This window comes from Chionomys nivalis, chromosome 2, assembly GCF_950005125.1.
Source record: "Chionomys nivalis chromosome 2, mChiNiv1.1, whole genome shotgun sequence".
Classification (NCBI taxonomy): Eukaryota; Metazoa; Chordata; class Mammalia; order Rodentia; family Cricetidae; genus Chionomys; species Chionomys nivalis.
In genome coordinates, this window is record NC_080087.1 from 17,590,358 (window position 1) to 17,607,544 (window position 17,187).

The 17,187-nt window shown below is 42.3% G+C and overlaps 1 protein-coding gene across 1 annotated transcript in view; it reads right to left on the bottom strand.

Annotated features, from left to right (window-relative positions):
* Ccdc170 (coiled-coil domain containing 170) overlaps positions 1-17,187 on the bottom strand; it is a 73,442-nt gene that overhangs the window by 32,637 nt on the left and 23,618 nt on the right. Inside the window, exons 5-6 of the mRNA XM_057754114.1 lie at positions 15,248-15,433; positions 2,682-2,999 (exon numbers count right to left, since the gene is read on the bottom strand). Coding sequence (XP_057610097.1) covers positions 2,682-2,999; positions 15,248-15,433 — 504 coding nt within the window. The remainder of the gene's footprint in view (positions 1-2,681; positions 3,000-15,247; positions 15,434-17,187) is intronic.

A 17,187-nucleotide genomic window follows, 5' to 3' on the forward strand; every position in this document is an offset into this window, starting at 1 on the left:
GTTGTGGAAAACTGTGCATGGTTGATAAATGGCTTTGTTATATATTTAGTTTACAAGCCCATGAATACCCTAAATTTGAAAACACACTGGCGAGTGCGGTGGAACAGGCCTGCAATTCTTGCCCTCAGGAGGCCTTATAAAGGAAGTGGGGGGTTTCCTGTGGGTTGGAAGCCAACTGAGTTATATAATGAAACTGTACCTCAAAAACACCACTCACTCCCCAAAACCGACAAGACTTGGTGAACCCAAAGAGTTTTACACTTTTGAACAGGGACTGTGAACTTTGTACTAGTTGCTAATAAGATGAGAAAGTAGAATCTAAAAAGTCAGCATGGCAGGCCACTGACAGAGCTGCCTTCCAAGTGTGAGAGTCTGGGTTCCATCTTCAGTACTGAAAAATAAATAAATAAATAAATAAATAAATAAATAAATAAATAAATAAATAAATAAACAAACAAACAAACAATCCACTGGGCCTGGGGAGATAACCCCATGGGTGAAGTGCTCACTGTGTAAGCAAGAGGGCCAAATGTGGGACTCAAGAACCAAGAGTAAAGGTCAAGGGCTGTGGGTCTGGTGGCTCTCCTGTAATTCTAGCCTTGAAAGGCAGGGACAGGACTTTCTAGGGTGGCTAAGCTAAACCAACATAAAAGCATCTTGACTTTAAGATTTGGGTCTAAGGATATGTTGCTTTGAAAAAGAGGTTCTGTTTTTGTTTTCACAGAAGATGAGAACCTATGGTTTCCTTCCAGACTGATGTGGTTTGATAGAACAAGACCCCCTAAAAGGTCCTCATGAGCCCGTAAAAATACTTCACCCAACAAACAGCAGGAAGCAGTTTGGAGAAAACTATGTACAAATTCCTAAACTTTCTAAGAAGGGGAGGAGGAAGATGGTAAGAAATGAATGCCTTGCATTGGTATGGGCTTTGAACTATTTATACAAATTTAAGCCAATTTGCTACACTGTGTATATGTATATTTCTACCTTGTTTAAGGTATTATGTTTATACAGCTCATTAAAATGTAATATATAATTAAGAAATACAGGTTAATAGATATCATCTACAATAACCAAACTTATAGTAATGGTATTTAGGTTTTCTAGATGTACAGAGATATATTTCAGCTAGATAGACAATCTTCAGCACTCCAAAGACCTATAGATTATGGCATTTGAAGGGTTTTTAAGAACTTAGGCTTATCTCAATAATGAGATATGTCTGATTTTGGCAGCGCTGATTACTTCAAGAGGATAATGGGCATCAATGAGGCTCCTTAAGGAGTTTGCTAGCCATTTGGGCAAGAAACTGCTCTTGCCCAAATTGCTGTATGCTGTATGAACTGGACATACAGGACCCACAGAAAAATGACTGCTGAACTTGCTTAAATGTGAGGACAGTCTTTCAGGGTTCCTGCTTCATGAAAGAATCTGCCAGACATTCTGCAGGACACAGAAGAAAGCAACTGATGAACTTTTCCATTACAAGGCAGAACAGATCTTCAGATTTCCTGCTTCATGGAAAAGTCTGCTCGATACTATGGGCCTGTAGAATAAAGATGGATGCCCCAACGGTACAGAAGAACTTTGGATGACAGCCCAGGCAACAAGATGTCTCTGTCATTTCTAGAGTTTTAGAAGTTGCTTACAATGCACTTCCTGTTTACTTAGGTAATAGTATATCCTTCTGGGGTCTTTGAAGAGTTAAAGGCAGATAGCTATAGTTTTCCTTAGTTATAATAAAAGATAAATTAGATATGAAACTTTAGACTCACAAAGATAAAATAAATGATAGTATATTTTCTTTAGTTTTGCCAGATACAAATAGACTAAATAGAGCTGTAATTCTTGCTTGAACCTGTTGTTATACGTAATTTTACTATATTAAAGTTTAAAAAAATCCTTTTATTTCGACAGAAAAAGAGAGGTGATGTGGGATCCCCTTCTGTGTGGTATGAATATGTTTTATTATCATTAGTTAATGAATAAAGCTGTTTCAGCTTTGTTAGCAGAGTAAAGCCAGGCAGGAAATCTGAACAGAGATATAGAGAGAATAGGTGGAGTCAGGGAGATGCCATGTAGTTGCCGAAGGAGACAGATGCTGGATCCTTACCAAGAAGCCACAGCTTTGTACTGATACATAGATTAATAGAAATAGGTTAATTCAAAATATAAGAGTTGGCTAGAAACATAGCTGAATCTCGGCCAAACAGTGTTATAATTAATATAATTAATATAATATAATTTGGGTCTGAGCAGTCAGGGAAACGAACGAGCAGTCTCGGCCAACACAGAGACACATGCAAACAGATACACAAACACCACACACAGACACATGCAACTAGGTACATACAGACCACACACAGACAGACACATACACAACACACAGAGGCACATGGAGGCAGGGAATGGAGAAGGAAGAAAAAAAGAAACAGAAGAAGTCATTGAAAATATCAGAAACCATGATCTCAGGGTCTTGCCAGAGCTCAAGCCCCATGACTAAATGCAGGAGAAACAGAGTTCCGCATGGCCAGCTCCAACTCCATCAGCGACTCGGGTCATCCCATGAACATCTAAACGTGGCACAAACATGCCCCATTGTAAATTAACTAATTCCAAGACATGGCTGCTGTGTGCTGAATGACTGCTGAGGAAGTTGTAAGGGGCCATGGCCTACTCACCCTTTTCTTGCTCTCTTCCTGGATGTGCAGCTCTCGAATCCTCTCCAATATGGCGTCCTCTGCGGACCCAGCCATATCCAATCCGCTGCCAAGGACCTTTGCGAGTTTCTCCCTGAAGGAGGAGATCTGGCTTTGCGAGCCTGCGGCTGCATCCCTGCTGGCCTTCAAACTCAGGTCCAGCTGCTGGCAGTTTTTCCTCAGCTGGTTCAGCTCTTGCTTTGACGCCTCCCAGGCTCGCTGCGCAGCAAGCAGCCTTTCTTGGAAGAGCTTAGCTTCCCTCTCTAGGGCTGTTTTGGCATCCAAGGCGCTGAGCAAGTCCTGAAAGATTACAGAATGCAAACAGTAAAGGGTACATCTGCATTTCATGAGGTCTACATTTACCTCCGTGCCTGTGGCTCCAAGGACTATTGCAGTTCGAGTTCCAAGGTCTCTCCATGTCTTCATGAAGTTATTAAATAAGTTGTTTGGGCTGCAGAGATCACCCCATGGTTAAAAGCACTAGCTGCCCTTTCAGAGGTGATGGAGGAGGGCCATCTTTCGATCTGTTGCTTTCACTGGTTAATTAATAAAGAAACTGCTTGGCCTCTGATAGGGTAGAATTTAGATAGGCGGAGGAGACAGAACAGAATGCTGGGAGAAAGAAGCCGAGTCAGGCAGTCGCCATGATTCTCCCACTCCAGACAGACGCAGGTTAAGATCTTTCCTGGTAAGCCAGCTCGTGGGGCTACACAGAATATTAGAAATGGGTTAGATCAATATGTAAGAGCTAGCCAATAAGAGGTTAGAACTAATGGGCCAGGAAGTGTTCAAAAGAATACAGTTTCCGTGTAATTATTTCGGGTAAAGCTAGCCGGGTGGCGGGATGCAGTCCTGCGGCTCTTATTACAACACAGGGGTCCCCAGTTTGATTCCCAACACCCACGCAGTGTCTCAGAACCATCTAGAACTCCAGTTCCAGGGGCTCTGACACCCTCTTCTGACCTCAAACGCTAGAGTATGGTGAACTTACAATTTGAAGTAGATTAATCAAATCTCATCTAACACCAAAAGAGCACCAAACTTAATTAAAATACTTCAGCTTTTAAAAATGTCTCTAACCTACTATCTACTACCAACTTAGTCATACCCTAAAACAGTGGTTCTCAATCTGTGGGTCACCTGACGCCTTTAGTGGTTGCTTATCCGATATTCTACATATCAGATATTTACGCTACAATTCACAACAGTAGCAAAATTACAGTTATGAAGTAGCAACAAAATAATTTTATGGTTGGGGGTCACCACAACAGGAGAAACTATACTACAGGGTTCCAGCATCAGTAAGGTTGAGAACCACTGCCCTAAAACCAAGCATTGCCTCTTTGTAAATCCAAGCACCCGTCATAATGTTTAATTAAAATCACAAGAGTAATTTGGTTGTAATTTTTTCTGTAAATATTCGTCCCCGTGCACTCTATGCTGTTTCCCTATGAAATAAAAGAGCGGGAGCCAGCAGCAGACCTTGGGGACAGCCGCTCCCCGGCACTCTAATTAATCACTCTGGGATTCAGCCACTCTGTTCTACTGGAAATAGGTGTCCTCGGGACTGCAAATCAATTACCTTCCCAGTCCCCAGGAGCAGGTCGCCGGACTGGAGGCTGGTTGCATGGCTACCTCAAGGATGCCCTGAAGCATGAGGCATGAGGTGACATGACCATGGCTAGGCATGACCTGGTGGCAGCTGCCAGACCACACTGACATGGGAGAAGAAAAAAACAGCTTCTTTCCCAGAAAGCTCACTAGTGACCTCCACTGAGAATGCATCTGCAAGTAAGGGCTGGCCCTAGGCAGAAGGCAACGCTTAAAACATTTTGTAATAATTAACAGATCTTACTGGGTGTGGTACTATATGCTTTTAATGCCAGCATTTGGGAAGCAGAAGCATGTGGATCTCTGTAAGTTCAAGGCCAGCCTGACCTACATTAGCAAGTTCCAGGATGGGACTACATGCAGGGATCCTATTTCAAAAAATATCAAAACAGTAATAACAATAACAAGAATAATAAATAATATAATAATAATAAAATCTTTAAGCTCAGTAGGCTAAAGTCAGCAAATGAATAATAATGACTTCACCATTGCATTTAACAAAATCATATGCAAATAACAGAAAGTGTTCAATGAAAGGCAGAAATTTATCTGAAGGGGAAAAAAAGTCTTTCAATAGCTTGTGTAGAGAGGGCTCAGCGGGTAGAGTGCCAGTCTCAAAAGCATAAGAACCTTGAGTCTGAGTTGCCAGACCCCACATGAATAAGCAAAGAAGTCTGCTGGATGGGGAAAAATATATAGATCGCCAGAATTGGCAGGGCAACCAGTGTGACCTCATCAGTGAGCTGCAGGTTCACAGAGAAGTCCCGACTCCAAAATAAGGTACTGAGCAGAAGAGGGAGAGAGTCTCCATCAATCACCAGCCTCCACAGGCACACAAACACATACACAATCATGCATGATATACATGCACACACAAATACATATATATTCATGTAAGACATACACACACACAAACACATACAAATTCATGCAAGACATATACACACACAAACATATGTTGTGGAATATTATTTTAACTAGGCAAAGATGTGTTACCTTAGTTTATACTATAGAATATTACTTTAACTGTATAAAGATGTGTTACCTTAGTTTATACTATAGAATATTACTTTAACTGTATAAAGATGGATTATATTAGTTCATTCTATGGAATATTACTTTAACTGTATAAAGATGGGTTACATTTGCTTCTGCTGCCTTTGTTAATGATGAAAACATGTGTTGCTGGTTCACCTTGCCTGCCTAAGGCACCTGATTGGCCTAATTAAAAAGCTGAATGGGGTGGTGGGCAGAGAATATAAATAAGAAGAGGAATCTAGAAAGGAAGGATGAAAAAGATTGAGGGAGAAAGAGAAGGAGCTGCAGGCAGCTGCCAGCCAGCAGTTCAGAGTAGGACCTAAAGAAAGAAAAAGTAAAGAGTCCGAGACTAAAGGTAGATAAAGAGAAACAGGTTCATTTAAGTTAAAGAAAGAAAGCTAGCAAGAAACAAGCATAAACTAAGGCCAAGCATTCATAACTAATAAGTCTCCATATCATGATTTGGGACCTGGTTGGTGGTTCAAAAGAAAAGAACTGGTACACACATACACATTCATGCATGACATACAGGCACAACTGATTCCTATCATGAACTTGCTAGCTACAATATGGATTTCTATAATGCATGAGATCAAATTATTTTTTGCAATAACTAGTGCTTGTTGAGGTGGGAACTTCTGGCTGAACCTTAATCCTCCCAATTCTAAACTAATTATATAAATTTAAAAAGTCAGTTGTTTAATTCTGCCAACCACAGTTAAGATTAACAAATAAATCCTGGGGGCTGGAGAGATGGCTCAGTGGTTAAGAGCATTGATTGCTCTTCCAGAGGTCCTGAGTTTAATTCCCAGCAACCATATGTGGCTCACAACCACCGGTAATAAGATCTGGTGCCAACTTCTGTCTGTAGGTATACATGCAGGCAGACCATTGTATACATAATAAATAGATAAATAAAAATAAATAAATAAATAAATAAATCCTGCAATTCCCGCCACACAGGCACACTTGTGTAAACAGGGACAACTTGGGTATAAATTTTTCATATAATAATACATAACAAAATGAAATATGCAAACATCTTTTAAAACTACAATTCTGTTCCCAAAAAAATATAAGTATACGCTAAATTATTAAGTATGGAAATGACAAATATTCAAAATTATTCAATTAGATTACAGTTATGTATCACCGAGTGACAGTATACCTTACAGAACAATGCAGAGAACTGTCTGCTGACACAGCACTAACTATAGATTTTTTTTGAGAGTGTTACTTCTTTTATTTTAATAAAATTAAAATTAAATATCTTGAACGTGAAGAAATCACCTTAAAATCTCTAGGAAGCCAGGCACGAGGGTGTACACTGGCAATCCTGGTTTCAACAAATCTTTGTAAGAAGGGCTTACTCTTGTGTCTTTGTTTTTCTTGTTTTTTGCCTCGTTGAGACAGAATCTTTCTTTGTAGCTCCAGCTGGTCTAGAACTTACAATGTAGACCAGGCTAACCTTTAACTTTAACTTGATCCTCCATAGAAGAGCATGTCGCCACATGCCATCAACCCCTCCGAAGTATATAAGTATAGTTTAGGAGGATTGTTTTGTTTACTCTAACAGATGCTCAGTGAGGCAGAAGCTACAGAACCACGTTTTCCTGCAGGTGAGTCGACCTTTCCCAAATCCGAGCTGCCCCAATGGCTTTGTGTATACTGAAAAGGGCAACGGTAGCTGAAGTTTGGAAGTCTTGGCAAATTATTAGTATTAGCAAATTATTAGCAAGCTCAGCACTGGCTGAGACTTAATTTCTCTGCCCCAGAAGCCACTGTGTTCCTGGGCTGCACTATAGAGCTGCAAAAACTGCCCTGGGCTGGTCAGCCTGAGCCTGGAGGACCACGGACAGTTCCTGCTGGCCCTTTTCAGCAGGAAAACAGGGGTTCTAACATGGCTAAGATTAGAACCACAATAAAAAAATAAAAAAATAAATAATAAAAAACATTGTATCATGTAATCTTTGAATGCTATTCTGATTTTAAATTTTTAGAATGACCCTAAAGATAAGCCATCTGATAAATTTTAATAAAAAGTCAGAATGCAAACCGTGACAATGTCAATACACTCATATAACAAAAGCTAATGTAAACCGTGACCATGTCAATACAATCACATAATAAAAGCTAAGAAGTAAAAAGAGGAGGATAGGAAAAGTAAGAGGATTGAATTCTTCCTGTTTCACGGCAGGGAGTACAATCAACAATCCTCTGCTGTTCCATACTTCATTCCTTGGCTAGGTTGTTGATTCTACTTTGGAGCCCCAGAAACACCTGTAACTTTGACCTCCTCAGCAGGTGTTACATTCCTGTCTGTTTTCATGCTAATTCCTCATCTGGAGAGAAGAACTCCTTAGCCTCTTAGAAAACACTAAGAGGGTCCGAGTGAAGAACATTGGGAAAACCCTTGGGCTGCTTAGCCAAAGGAAGAGACCTAGACATGGCTTCAAAACATTTACCATGTGGCCATAAATAAAAGGGATTTCAACTAGGCCTGATAGCACAGGCAGGAAATCCTAGCTACTTGGGAGGCTGAGAAGGGTCAAGGCTTGCCTGGGCTATGGAATGCATTCATATCCAGTCTGGGCAATTTAACAAGATCTGGTCTCCAAGAATTTTTTTTTTCTAAGTAAAGAAAGTATGTCTGAGGGTCATGTGCCTTGTATGAATGAGCCATAGGTTCAATCTGAGAGCTGTGAAGAAGCAAAAAAGGAAAGGAAGGATAGGGGAAAGGAGAGGAAGGAAGGGGGAAGGGGAAAGGGAGGGGAGGAGAGAAGAGGAAGAGGCGGGGGGGGGGGAGAGTCAGGGAGCGAAATAGGGGGAGGAGGATATAGGAAAAGGAGAGAAGAGGGGAGACGAGGAGAGGGGAGACGAGGAGAGGGGAGGGGAGGGGAGGAGAGGAGAGGAGAGGAGAGGGGAGGAAAGGGGAGGGGAGGGGAGGAGAGGAGAGGGGAGGAGAGAGGAGGAGAGGAGAGAGGAGGAGAGGAGAGAAGAGGAGAGGGGAGGGGAGGGGAGGGGAGGGGAGGGGAGGCGAGGGGAGGGGAGGGGAGGAGAGGAGAGGAGAGGAGAGGAGAGGAGAGGAGAGGAGAGGAGAGGAGAGGAGAGGAGAGGAGAGGAGAGGAGAGGAGAGGAGAGGAGAGGAAAGGAAAGGAAAGGAAAGGAAAGGAAAGGAAAGGAAAGGAAAGGAAAGGAAAGGAAAGGAAAGGAAAGGAAAGGAAAGGAAAGGAGGAAGAAGTGCTATTTCAGTTTACTCTGTGAAATAAGACACTACCAGGATTAGGGCATAAATTGGAGAAACTCTGTCTGATCTCAACCTCTTTTGCTGGGAAGCTGCCCCACCTGGAACTGCAGGAACATCAGAGACTTTCCAGTTCTGAGGAAGCTTGAGGAAGAGCCAGACACCAGGTCGTATGGGAAATGTTAAAGATTAAATGTTAAAGTCTTTAAAGCTCTTGCCTAGAATATACAAGACCCTGGGGTCAAGGCCCAGAACTATCAAAAAATAGGTAATGAATTAGAAGAATAAAATATGCCAGGCATGGCACTCGCCTTTAACCCCAGTGCCGGGGAGGCAGAGGTAAGTTGATCTCTGTGAGTTTAAGCCTAGGCTGGTCTACACAGCCCCCAACTAGCTACATAGTCAGACCTTATCTCAAAATAAGTAACTAACAATAATTCATATTTCCTATGACAGCTGGGGTCTAGATAGGAATTACTTGAAAGTTTCTTCCAATGTGGCGTGTGGTATCAGACAGCTTTAGTTTCCTCAGTGATCTGTGTCTGATCATTTCTTGATTCCGGGAACTCTTCCGCCTGCCTCTTCTCTAAAAACGCTCTCATATTTATTTTAATCTCTAGATAAATCTCTAGTCATGAGGAGAGAAAAGTAAAAATAAATCATGTTCTGGAGTCACCCTGAGTACTGCATGAATCTTACCGTGTGCTCTCTGTAGCTGTGGCCTCCACACACAGGAGCCGGCCAACAACAGCCGAAAATAAACAGGAAGGAAATGAAGTGCAAACCTTTCCCGCACAAATTTTGCCAAATTATAGTTCATGTGCCATTTTGCTTATATTAAGTATTAGAAGTAATTTAGAGATCATCTAAAATCCATGAGACAATATGCACACTAAACTATAGTGTTTTATGGAATAACTCGAACATCCACAGGTTTTTGCAATCCATGGGGCATCCTGGATTGGAGCCCCACAGATATCAAGGGAATATTAACTATAACCTAATACTAAAAATACATATAAGACACAGCCATAAGTAATTCTCCCCATTTCACAGATAATTTTTAAAAGAAATGAGAGGTTCAAAGGAAAAGTTGCATGCCTGGGAGGGACTTCATAGGAAAGTGATTCTGGAGCCAGAACCAGCAATAGCGGGGTAGCGGTGGCACACACTTTTAAACCCAGCACTCGGGAGGCAGAGGCAGGTGGATCTCTGTGAGCTCAAGGCCAACCTAGTCTACAGAGTGAGTTAAAGGACAGCCAGAGCTACATAAAGACCGCTGTCTAGAAAATAAACAAACCTGACAAAAGCAACTCAAGAGAGCAGAGGTTTATTTTTTCCCTGACGGTTTAAGGGTGTGGTTCACCATTTTGGGGAAATCAACACAGTGGAAGCACAGAGCTGTTCCCATAGCAAACTCAATGTGCTCAGCTAGCTCGCTCCTTCTCTAGCCCAGGACCCAAGCCTAGGGAATGGTGCCACCCATTTCTAGGGTGGGTTTTCCAATCTCAATTAACCTAATCAACACAGTCTCTCATAAAATTGCCATATGCTATACAATCCCAGGTGTCCCCTGAGGCTTGTCTAATAGGGGATCCCTCCTAGGTGTCCCCTGAGGCTTGTCTAATAGGAGAACCAAATCCTGAGACGCAGACAATGACTACAGCTACTAATAACTGCTTCTTAACTCCTCTGCCCACCATGTCAGGCTCTGTTCTCCACACTATTCAATGTAGCATAATGAGAAAGATAATACAGAAGGGTCATCATTTCAAACCTAGGCATGTCTGGGTTCCAAAACAGTACCAGTCCCTAGTTTCCTCATTCTACTCAAGAAAATATGAAAGAGGCTATTTGTAGTGCAGGGCATTTATTTAACTTCTAGGTTCTAAGAAAAGTGTGTATGACGTGTGTGGATAAAGTGACTACTTTTAACAAAGTTGGATTCTTTTAAGATAATACGCATAAAAGTAGCAAGCTTTGACAGATTTCAAAACACACTGCAACATCTGTGGTACAGCTGAGGGGTACATGTGCTTAACAGGCATAGTATCTTCACTTCCGTTCCTAGTACCAAAACACACAAAATAACTGCTAAAGATTTCCAAATAATATCTTTACCACACATGACAAATCACTTGGATTTTTTTCCCCTTAGAAAGAGGATCTTACTATGCAGATCATTCTGGTCGCTAACTCACAGATCCTCCTGCCTCTGCCTCCTAAATGCTGAGATTAAAAGTGTGCACCATCACACTTGGCTTTTAATACAGTCTTTAAGCAATGCAACAAAGCCAAATTTTGTAGACACGACACACCAGCTGTGTGGCTACTTCAGCCTCTCCCATACATCTGGACTTGCCTAATGAAAATGTTTCCTACCTCAAAACCAGAGCTCTGGAAAGCAGTCTGGAGACTTTCTGAGGTCGTTAATGTGTCAGGAAAGGCACTGGACAGTATTTCTTGATAGTAAATCATCAGAGTAATAGTTCTATGAATGAGCACTTTATTAAAGACCTCATGTTTTTATTGCCCATATTTTTATTTGGCCATTTTTATGAGGTTGGCGAGAACCCGGAGCCAAAGTGCACAAGTTTCCAGAGTCAATCCCAAGAAAAGACACTTATGTAAGAGTCGGGTTCTGGTTTCCTGTTTCAGGTAGTATTATGACACGCTTCCTCACTCATTTCCTGCTAATGTCCAGAGACTCTTTTTAAAAGCTAACACTAAGAAAATTGGATGGCCTGGCTGCTTATTATTGTTCTTCTGCTACTAAATGATCCCTGTCAACACATCCCTGTCAACACACTTACGCACAGGGTGATGCTGTGGCTGTCATGCAAAGGGCATGACTGATAGAGGCAGAGCACTGTACTTGGACAAATCACACAATCTCAATGAGCAATCAGCACTGCCACTGTGATATGGTAAATGTATAGGAAGTGAGCACACATCTGCTCCATTGTAGGATAAAGTATGGTCTCTTGTTGACAGAGGTTTCTGTCCCACCTGGTCCCACAGCCACTAAGTTCCAAAGAAACACACAGAGGCCTACATTAATTATAAACTGGTTGGCCTATTAGGTCAGGCTTCTTATTGATTAATTCTTATGTCTAACATTAACCCATAATTCTTGTCTGTGTTAGCCACATGGCTTGGTACCTTTTATCAGTGAGGCATTCTTATCTTGCTTCCTCTATGTCTGGGTGACAACTGCAGACTGAGCCTTTCCTCTTCTCAGAATTCTCCTATTCTGGTTGCCCGCCTATACTTCCTGCCTGGCTACTGGCCAATCAGGATTTTATTAAACCAATACAAGTGACAAATCTTTACAGGGTTCAAGACCACTGTCCCACAGTAGTCTCTAAGCACTGTTCCTTGACAAGGAGAACTTCAGTTCTCTAGGGAATTGAGAGGTTTAGACTGGCAACCTGAAAATTTCAAATAAGCCTAGGATATTGCCTTTGCCCTGAAAGTAAGGACATATTAAACATGGTACAGGAGCACAAAGGCCATCTCGAAGGAGCTTCAGATACACAAATTCATAGAATTTGGAATATTAAGAAAAAAATGACTGTGAGACAACAAAACAATAAAAATTAATGTATAAAAATGAAAAAAAAAGATTTTTATAAAATTATAGCAGCTGAACATTCATGCATTCATAGCTTTGTTCTGAGTTATGGATCACTTAAGAAAACAAGAGAGCAAGAGAGAGAGGGAGAGAGGGAGGGAAGGGGACAGGGAGGGAAAGAAAGAGAGAGCTAGTAGCTGATATGGAAAGACTTGTAAATGTATAAATTATCACTTTGCCACCTCTTAGGGGACATTTAATCAAGACAAGATTTGATGGGTGTTAGCATCCTGACAAATAAAGATAGGAATACAGCTTCATGGTAGACCAGTTGTCTAACATACATGAGGCTCTCAGTACAATTCCCAGTACTATAAACAAAAAAAATCAGGGAATGATGTCATAACTGTTATTCCACAGATATCTCAGGTAACTGCAGAAGGGGAAAAAATGTATCATCCCACTAAAGAGATGGGAGCCAGGTATAGTGGCATATGCCTGTAATCCCAGCCTTTAGAAAGCTAAGGCATGAGGATAGCTATGCAATTGAGGCCAACCTGGAGCCACATGGCAAATGCTAGACTGATATCTTATCTACCTATCTATCTATCTATCTATCTATCATCTATCTATCTATCATCTATCTATCTATCTATCTATCTATCTATCTACCCATCTATCTACCTACCTATCTATCTACCCATCTATTTATCTATCATCTATCTACCCACCCATCTATCTATCTATACATCTTTCTCCCTCCCTACTCCTTGTCGCCTTATTTCTTTCCCTCTTTTCTTCCCTCCACCTTGCCCCATCCCCTTCCTCCTCCTCTTCCTTCTTTCTCTGCCATATGAGGCACAGAAAGAAAATCCTCCATTTATAAACATAGAAGACCTCAGCAGAACTCAGCCATGCCAGCACCTGACCTTGCATTTCCAACTTACTGTTGTTTAAGCCATACCCTCTGTGGATTTGTTTGTTTGTTTGTTTCATTTTTGTCTATTTTTGTGGCCCTGGAAATCCAACCCAAGGCCTTGCCCATCTAGACTCACATGTTCTCACTGCACTGGACCCCCAGCCAAGCCTGGGGCAGTTTCCTCTAGCAGCACAAACTGTTCAAAACAAAAAGCTGATGACAATGACAGTCTTTGCTTTGCCCCAGTGCTGAAGTACTGGTGGATGAAAGCCAGCAGTAAGAGGATTTGCTCATGAAGAAAACTGGAAATAATAAGCAATCACCATCGTTAGTGTGGGCCCCTGTCAGACCCACTGACGTCGTTGCAGATAAGGAAGGTGGAAGATGCCTCCTTCACTCACCAAGTCCACATCATTCTCAGCCTGGAGACCACCGAGCCTTCCTTCCTCATGGAGCCTCTCTGGGACACTAATCACTATCTAATCAGAAAGTCCCAGTCTGTGACAAGAGCCACAGCACTTTCCCTAGCTGACGGCACTGGCTCACTTTAGTTTTTGAAAGTGAATGTTTATTATTAATCCAATAGTGAGTGTCTTCATCATACAACTTTAAACATATTTAAAAGGTTATACAGTCTCAAACATATGGTGTTTACTCTCATGCTCAAACAAGCTCTGGCTAGTTGGAAAAGATCAGGCTATTCATTGTGGAGAGAGAGAGAGAGAGAGAGAGAGAGAGAGACAGAGACAGAGACAGAGAGACAGAGACAGAGAGAGAGACAGAGAGAGACAGAGAGAGAGAGACAGAGAGAGAATTAAAAGCCATTCACTTTGGTTGGTATCTCTCAGAATTACTGCATCCATATACTTGGATCCATCAAGTCTTCTAGGATTTTGTTCTATATGACAGATGACACATGAAAAATTACGTGGGATTATTGTGGTTTAAATGAGAAATGCCCCTCATAGGTTCATGTGTTTGAACACTTGGTCCCCAGTTGGTGGTGCTGTTTATCAGGAGATTCTGGAACCTGAAGGAGGTAGAGCCCTCCTGGAGAAGTCACTAGAGGTGGGATTTGAGGTTTTATAGCTGACCCTACTTCCTGTTTCTTCTCTTTCTGCTTCCTGTGTGTGGATGAACTATGATTAGTCTTCTTCCTGACCATCAGGCACCCCCTCCCTCCTGCTGCCAAGCTTTCTCTACCATTGTGGTCGTATCGCCTCTGGACCAGTAAGTCAAAATGAAGCCTTTCTCCCCCAAACTGCCTTTGTTAGAGCATTCTATCACAGCAACAGAAACACAACTGATGCACTTCTTCATAATGGCCTTGCTGAGACCAGTGTGTAGAGTATGGTCCTTTTATTTAAAAGTAAACATACCTATATGATTCATAGAAGGCATATTCATGTATATATGAATATGAATAGTTCCAGTAGGATATATTTTTAATATGTTTTTTTTTTTTAAAAAGGCAAGGATTGCTCAGATTGTTTCTGCATAAACAAGAGAATTTACATTTGGATCCCCAACATCTGTGCAAAGAGTCAAGTGTGGAGGGGGGAGGAGGGGGTGAGAGAGAAAGAGGGAGAAGAAGGAGGAGGGAAACAGAGAACAAAGGTAAAGACAGGGCTCTGGGAGCCTTCTGGCCACCCAATTTGGCCAGTTGGTGAACTCTTGCTAACCCCATCATCAACCTCTGACCTCCACCTGTACAAATGCAGTCACATACACAATTAAATAAAAAAAGGCACCCTGGAGAACTGGGTGCCTAAGAAGAGGGAGAAGGAGGTACTGTCATTTAATATCTTTTGTACAATTAAAATTTTTCATCTTTTAAAATTATTACCTACTTGTTCAAAATATAAGACTTGAATATGAAAATCATCATTATTATCTAATCAAAGTAAGCCATCCTGCCTACAAATTCCTTAAGCATGTTGTATTTCTTTTTTGCAAGTAGAAATACATAACTAGTATGTATAAAAAGTATCTACCAAATATCAAAAGTCCTACTTGGATCACTTACCCCACACCACCCCCACCCCTCCTGCTGAGAGCAGCCCTTTGAAAGAGTAGTCCATAATTTCAGGGCCCTCGGGGACATCTGCTCCCCCATTTCTGCTCTGTGAGCACAGCACAGAGGCACCTCCAGCTCCCTGTACCTGATTCAGCTTGTCTTTCTCCACGGCCCAGGAGGCAGCTCTTTTCTGCTCCCTGCTGACTTCTGCCGCCAGCCTCATGATCGTCTCTCTGTTAGCTTTTGCCTCCATCTCATGGACATTTATAGTCTCTTCAAGAGTCATGATTTGTCCTTTCAGGAATGTGTTCTCCTTGCTCAGCTCTCTAAGCTGAAGAGAAAGAAATTACAGCTCTGCTAACAAGGAAACGACAGACCATCCCAGCCGCCTTCTCCAAGGAGCTCACAATCTATAACCTAATGTGGTTACAAACAATAAACAATAAAAACAAAACAATAAAAACAACAGGTACAAACAGTCACAGTTTCAAAGGCAGTCTCCAAACGCCACTATTCACAAACCTGGTGGTCAAGTCAAAATCATTCAAAGACGGACACAGGCAAGGATGGCAGGAGGGGAGTACCGACTGAGGTATGCAGGGGGAAAGGACAGCCTAAAAGGATGGCAAAGGTCACTGGCCCAGAAAGCTGTCCTCAGCCCACATCCATTTGCACCTACAGTGTGCAAGGTGCTGGCATGGGAGGGCGCATTGCAGAGAAAACAGAACAGTTGTGTTTAGAAATATTACTCTAAGTAATCCTAAGCATCCCATGGAGCATGCTAAAAATGGTTGCCATGGGGGTTGGCGTTCATGGGGTTTTTGCTTTCCAGCCTGTATATTGAAAACTGTACACTGAAAGCATTTGTAAGCCTTGCTAGGTGATAGAGAAGCCCACTCTGTAGGGCTACGACAATGCCTGTGAGAGGACTTGAACCCCCAGATGGCATGGTCAGCATTCCTGTTTGCCCACCTATGGAAGGGGCACACCTCTCAGCCCCTGGGCCGGGTACCATTTCACAATTCGATTCTATTCCTTGCTCTTAAACACTTCCTCACATTCCCGTGGCTCACTTCCCAGCATCCGGCTATGTCCCTGCCTCTGGGGTAGCGCCCCTGTCTGTCTAAGCCAGCTTCCCACACCTCTGGCAACCCCATAACAATGAAAGCTGGGTGTTTCCTCAAGAGTTTAGAATTAGTCTTGTGCTGTTCACTGGCGCATCCGGAGAACAGTGTCCAGCATGTAATATTGGTTCATTAAACAATGGTGAAATGAGTGTGCGAATATTAAAGAAGTTATTAAGAATGCTTCCTGGCTAGGCACCATGACACACATCTTAAATCCCAGAACACAGGAGGCAGAGGAGGGTAGATCTTCTCTTTGAGTTCAAGGCTGTCTTGCTTCCACAGAGAAATCCAGGCCAACCAGAGTGACATAGTGAGACCCTGTCTAAATATGGGAGATGCTGAAGAAATGGATTAGTAGCTAAACATATATACCAGTCTTCCAGAGGACCCAAGCTCAGTTCCAAGAACCCAAATCAAGCAGTTCACAACTGTTGAAGGAGCTGTGGGCTGCGTTCTGCCGCCCGGCTCCAAGCCACCTGGCTAGCTTATGCCCCTAAATAACAACACACAAATTGTATTCATTTAAACACTGCTTGGCCCATTAGCTCTAGCCTCTTACTGGCTAACTCTCACATCTTGACTAACCCATTTCTAATAATATGTGTAGCACCACGAGGTAGTGTCTTACCAGGAAGATTCTAGCCTACGTCCATCTTGGGCTGGAGCTTCATCACGTCTGTCCTGGAGAGGAGAGGCATGGCATCTGCCTAACTTCCTCTCTTCCCAGCATTCTGTTCTGTTTACTCCACCCACCTATGTTCTAACCTATCAGGCCAAGCAGTTTCTTTATTAATTAACCAATGAAATCAACAAATTGATATATGACACTCCCACATCACACAAGAACCTACAACTCCAGCTGCAGGGCATCTGACGCCTTCTTCTGGTCTCCGTGGGCATGTGCACACACCACACACAGGTGCATACACAATTCATCATCATCATCAATATCACTTAT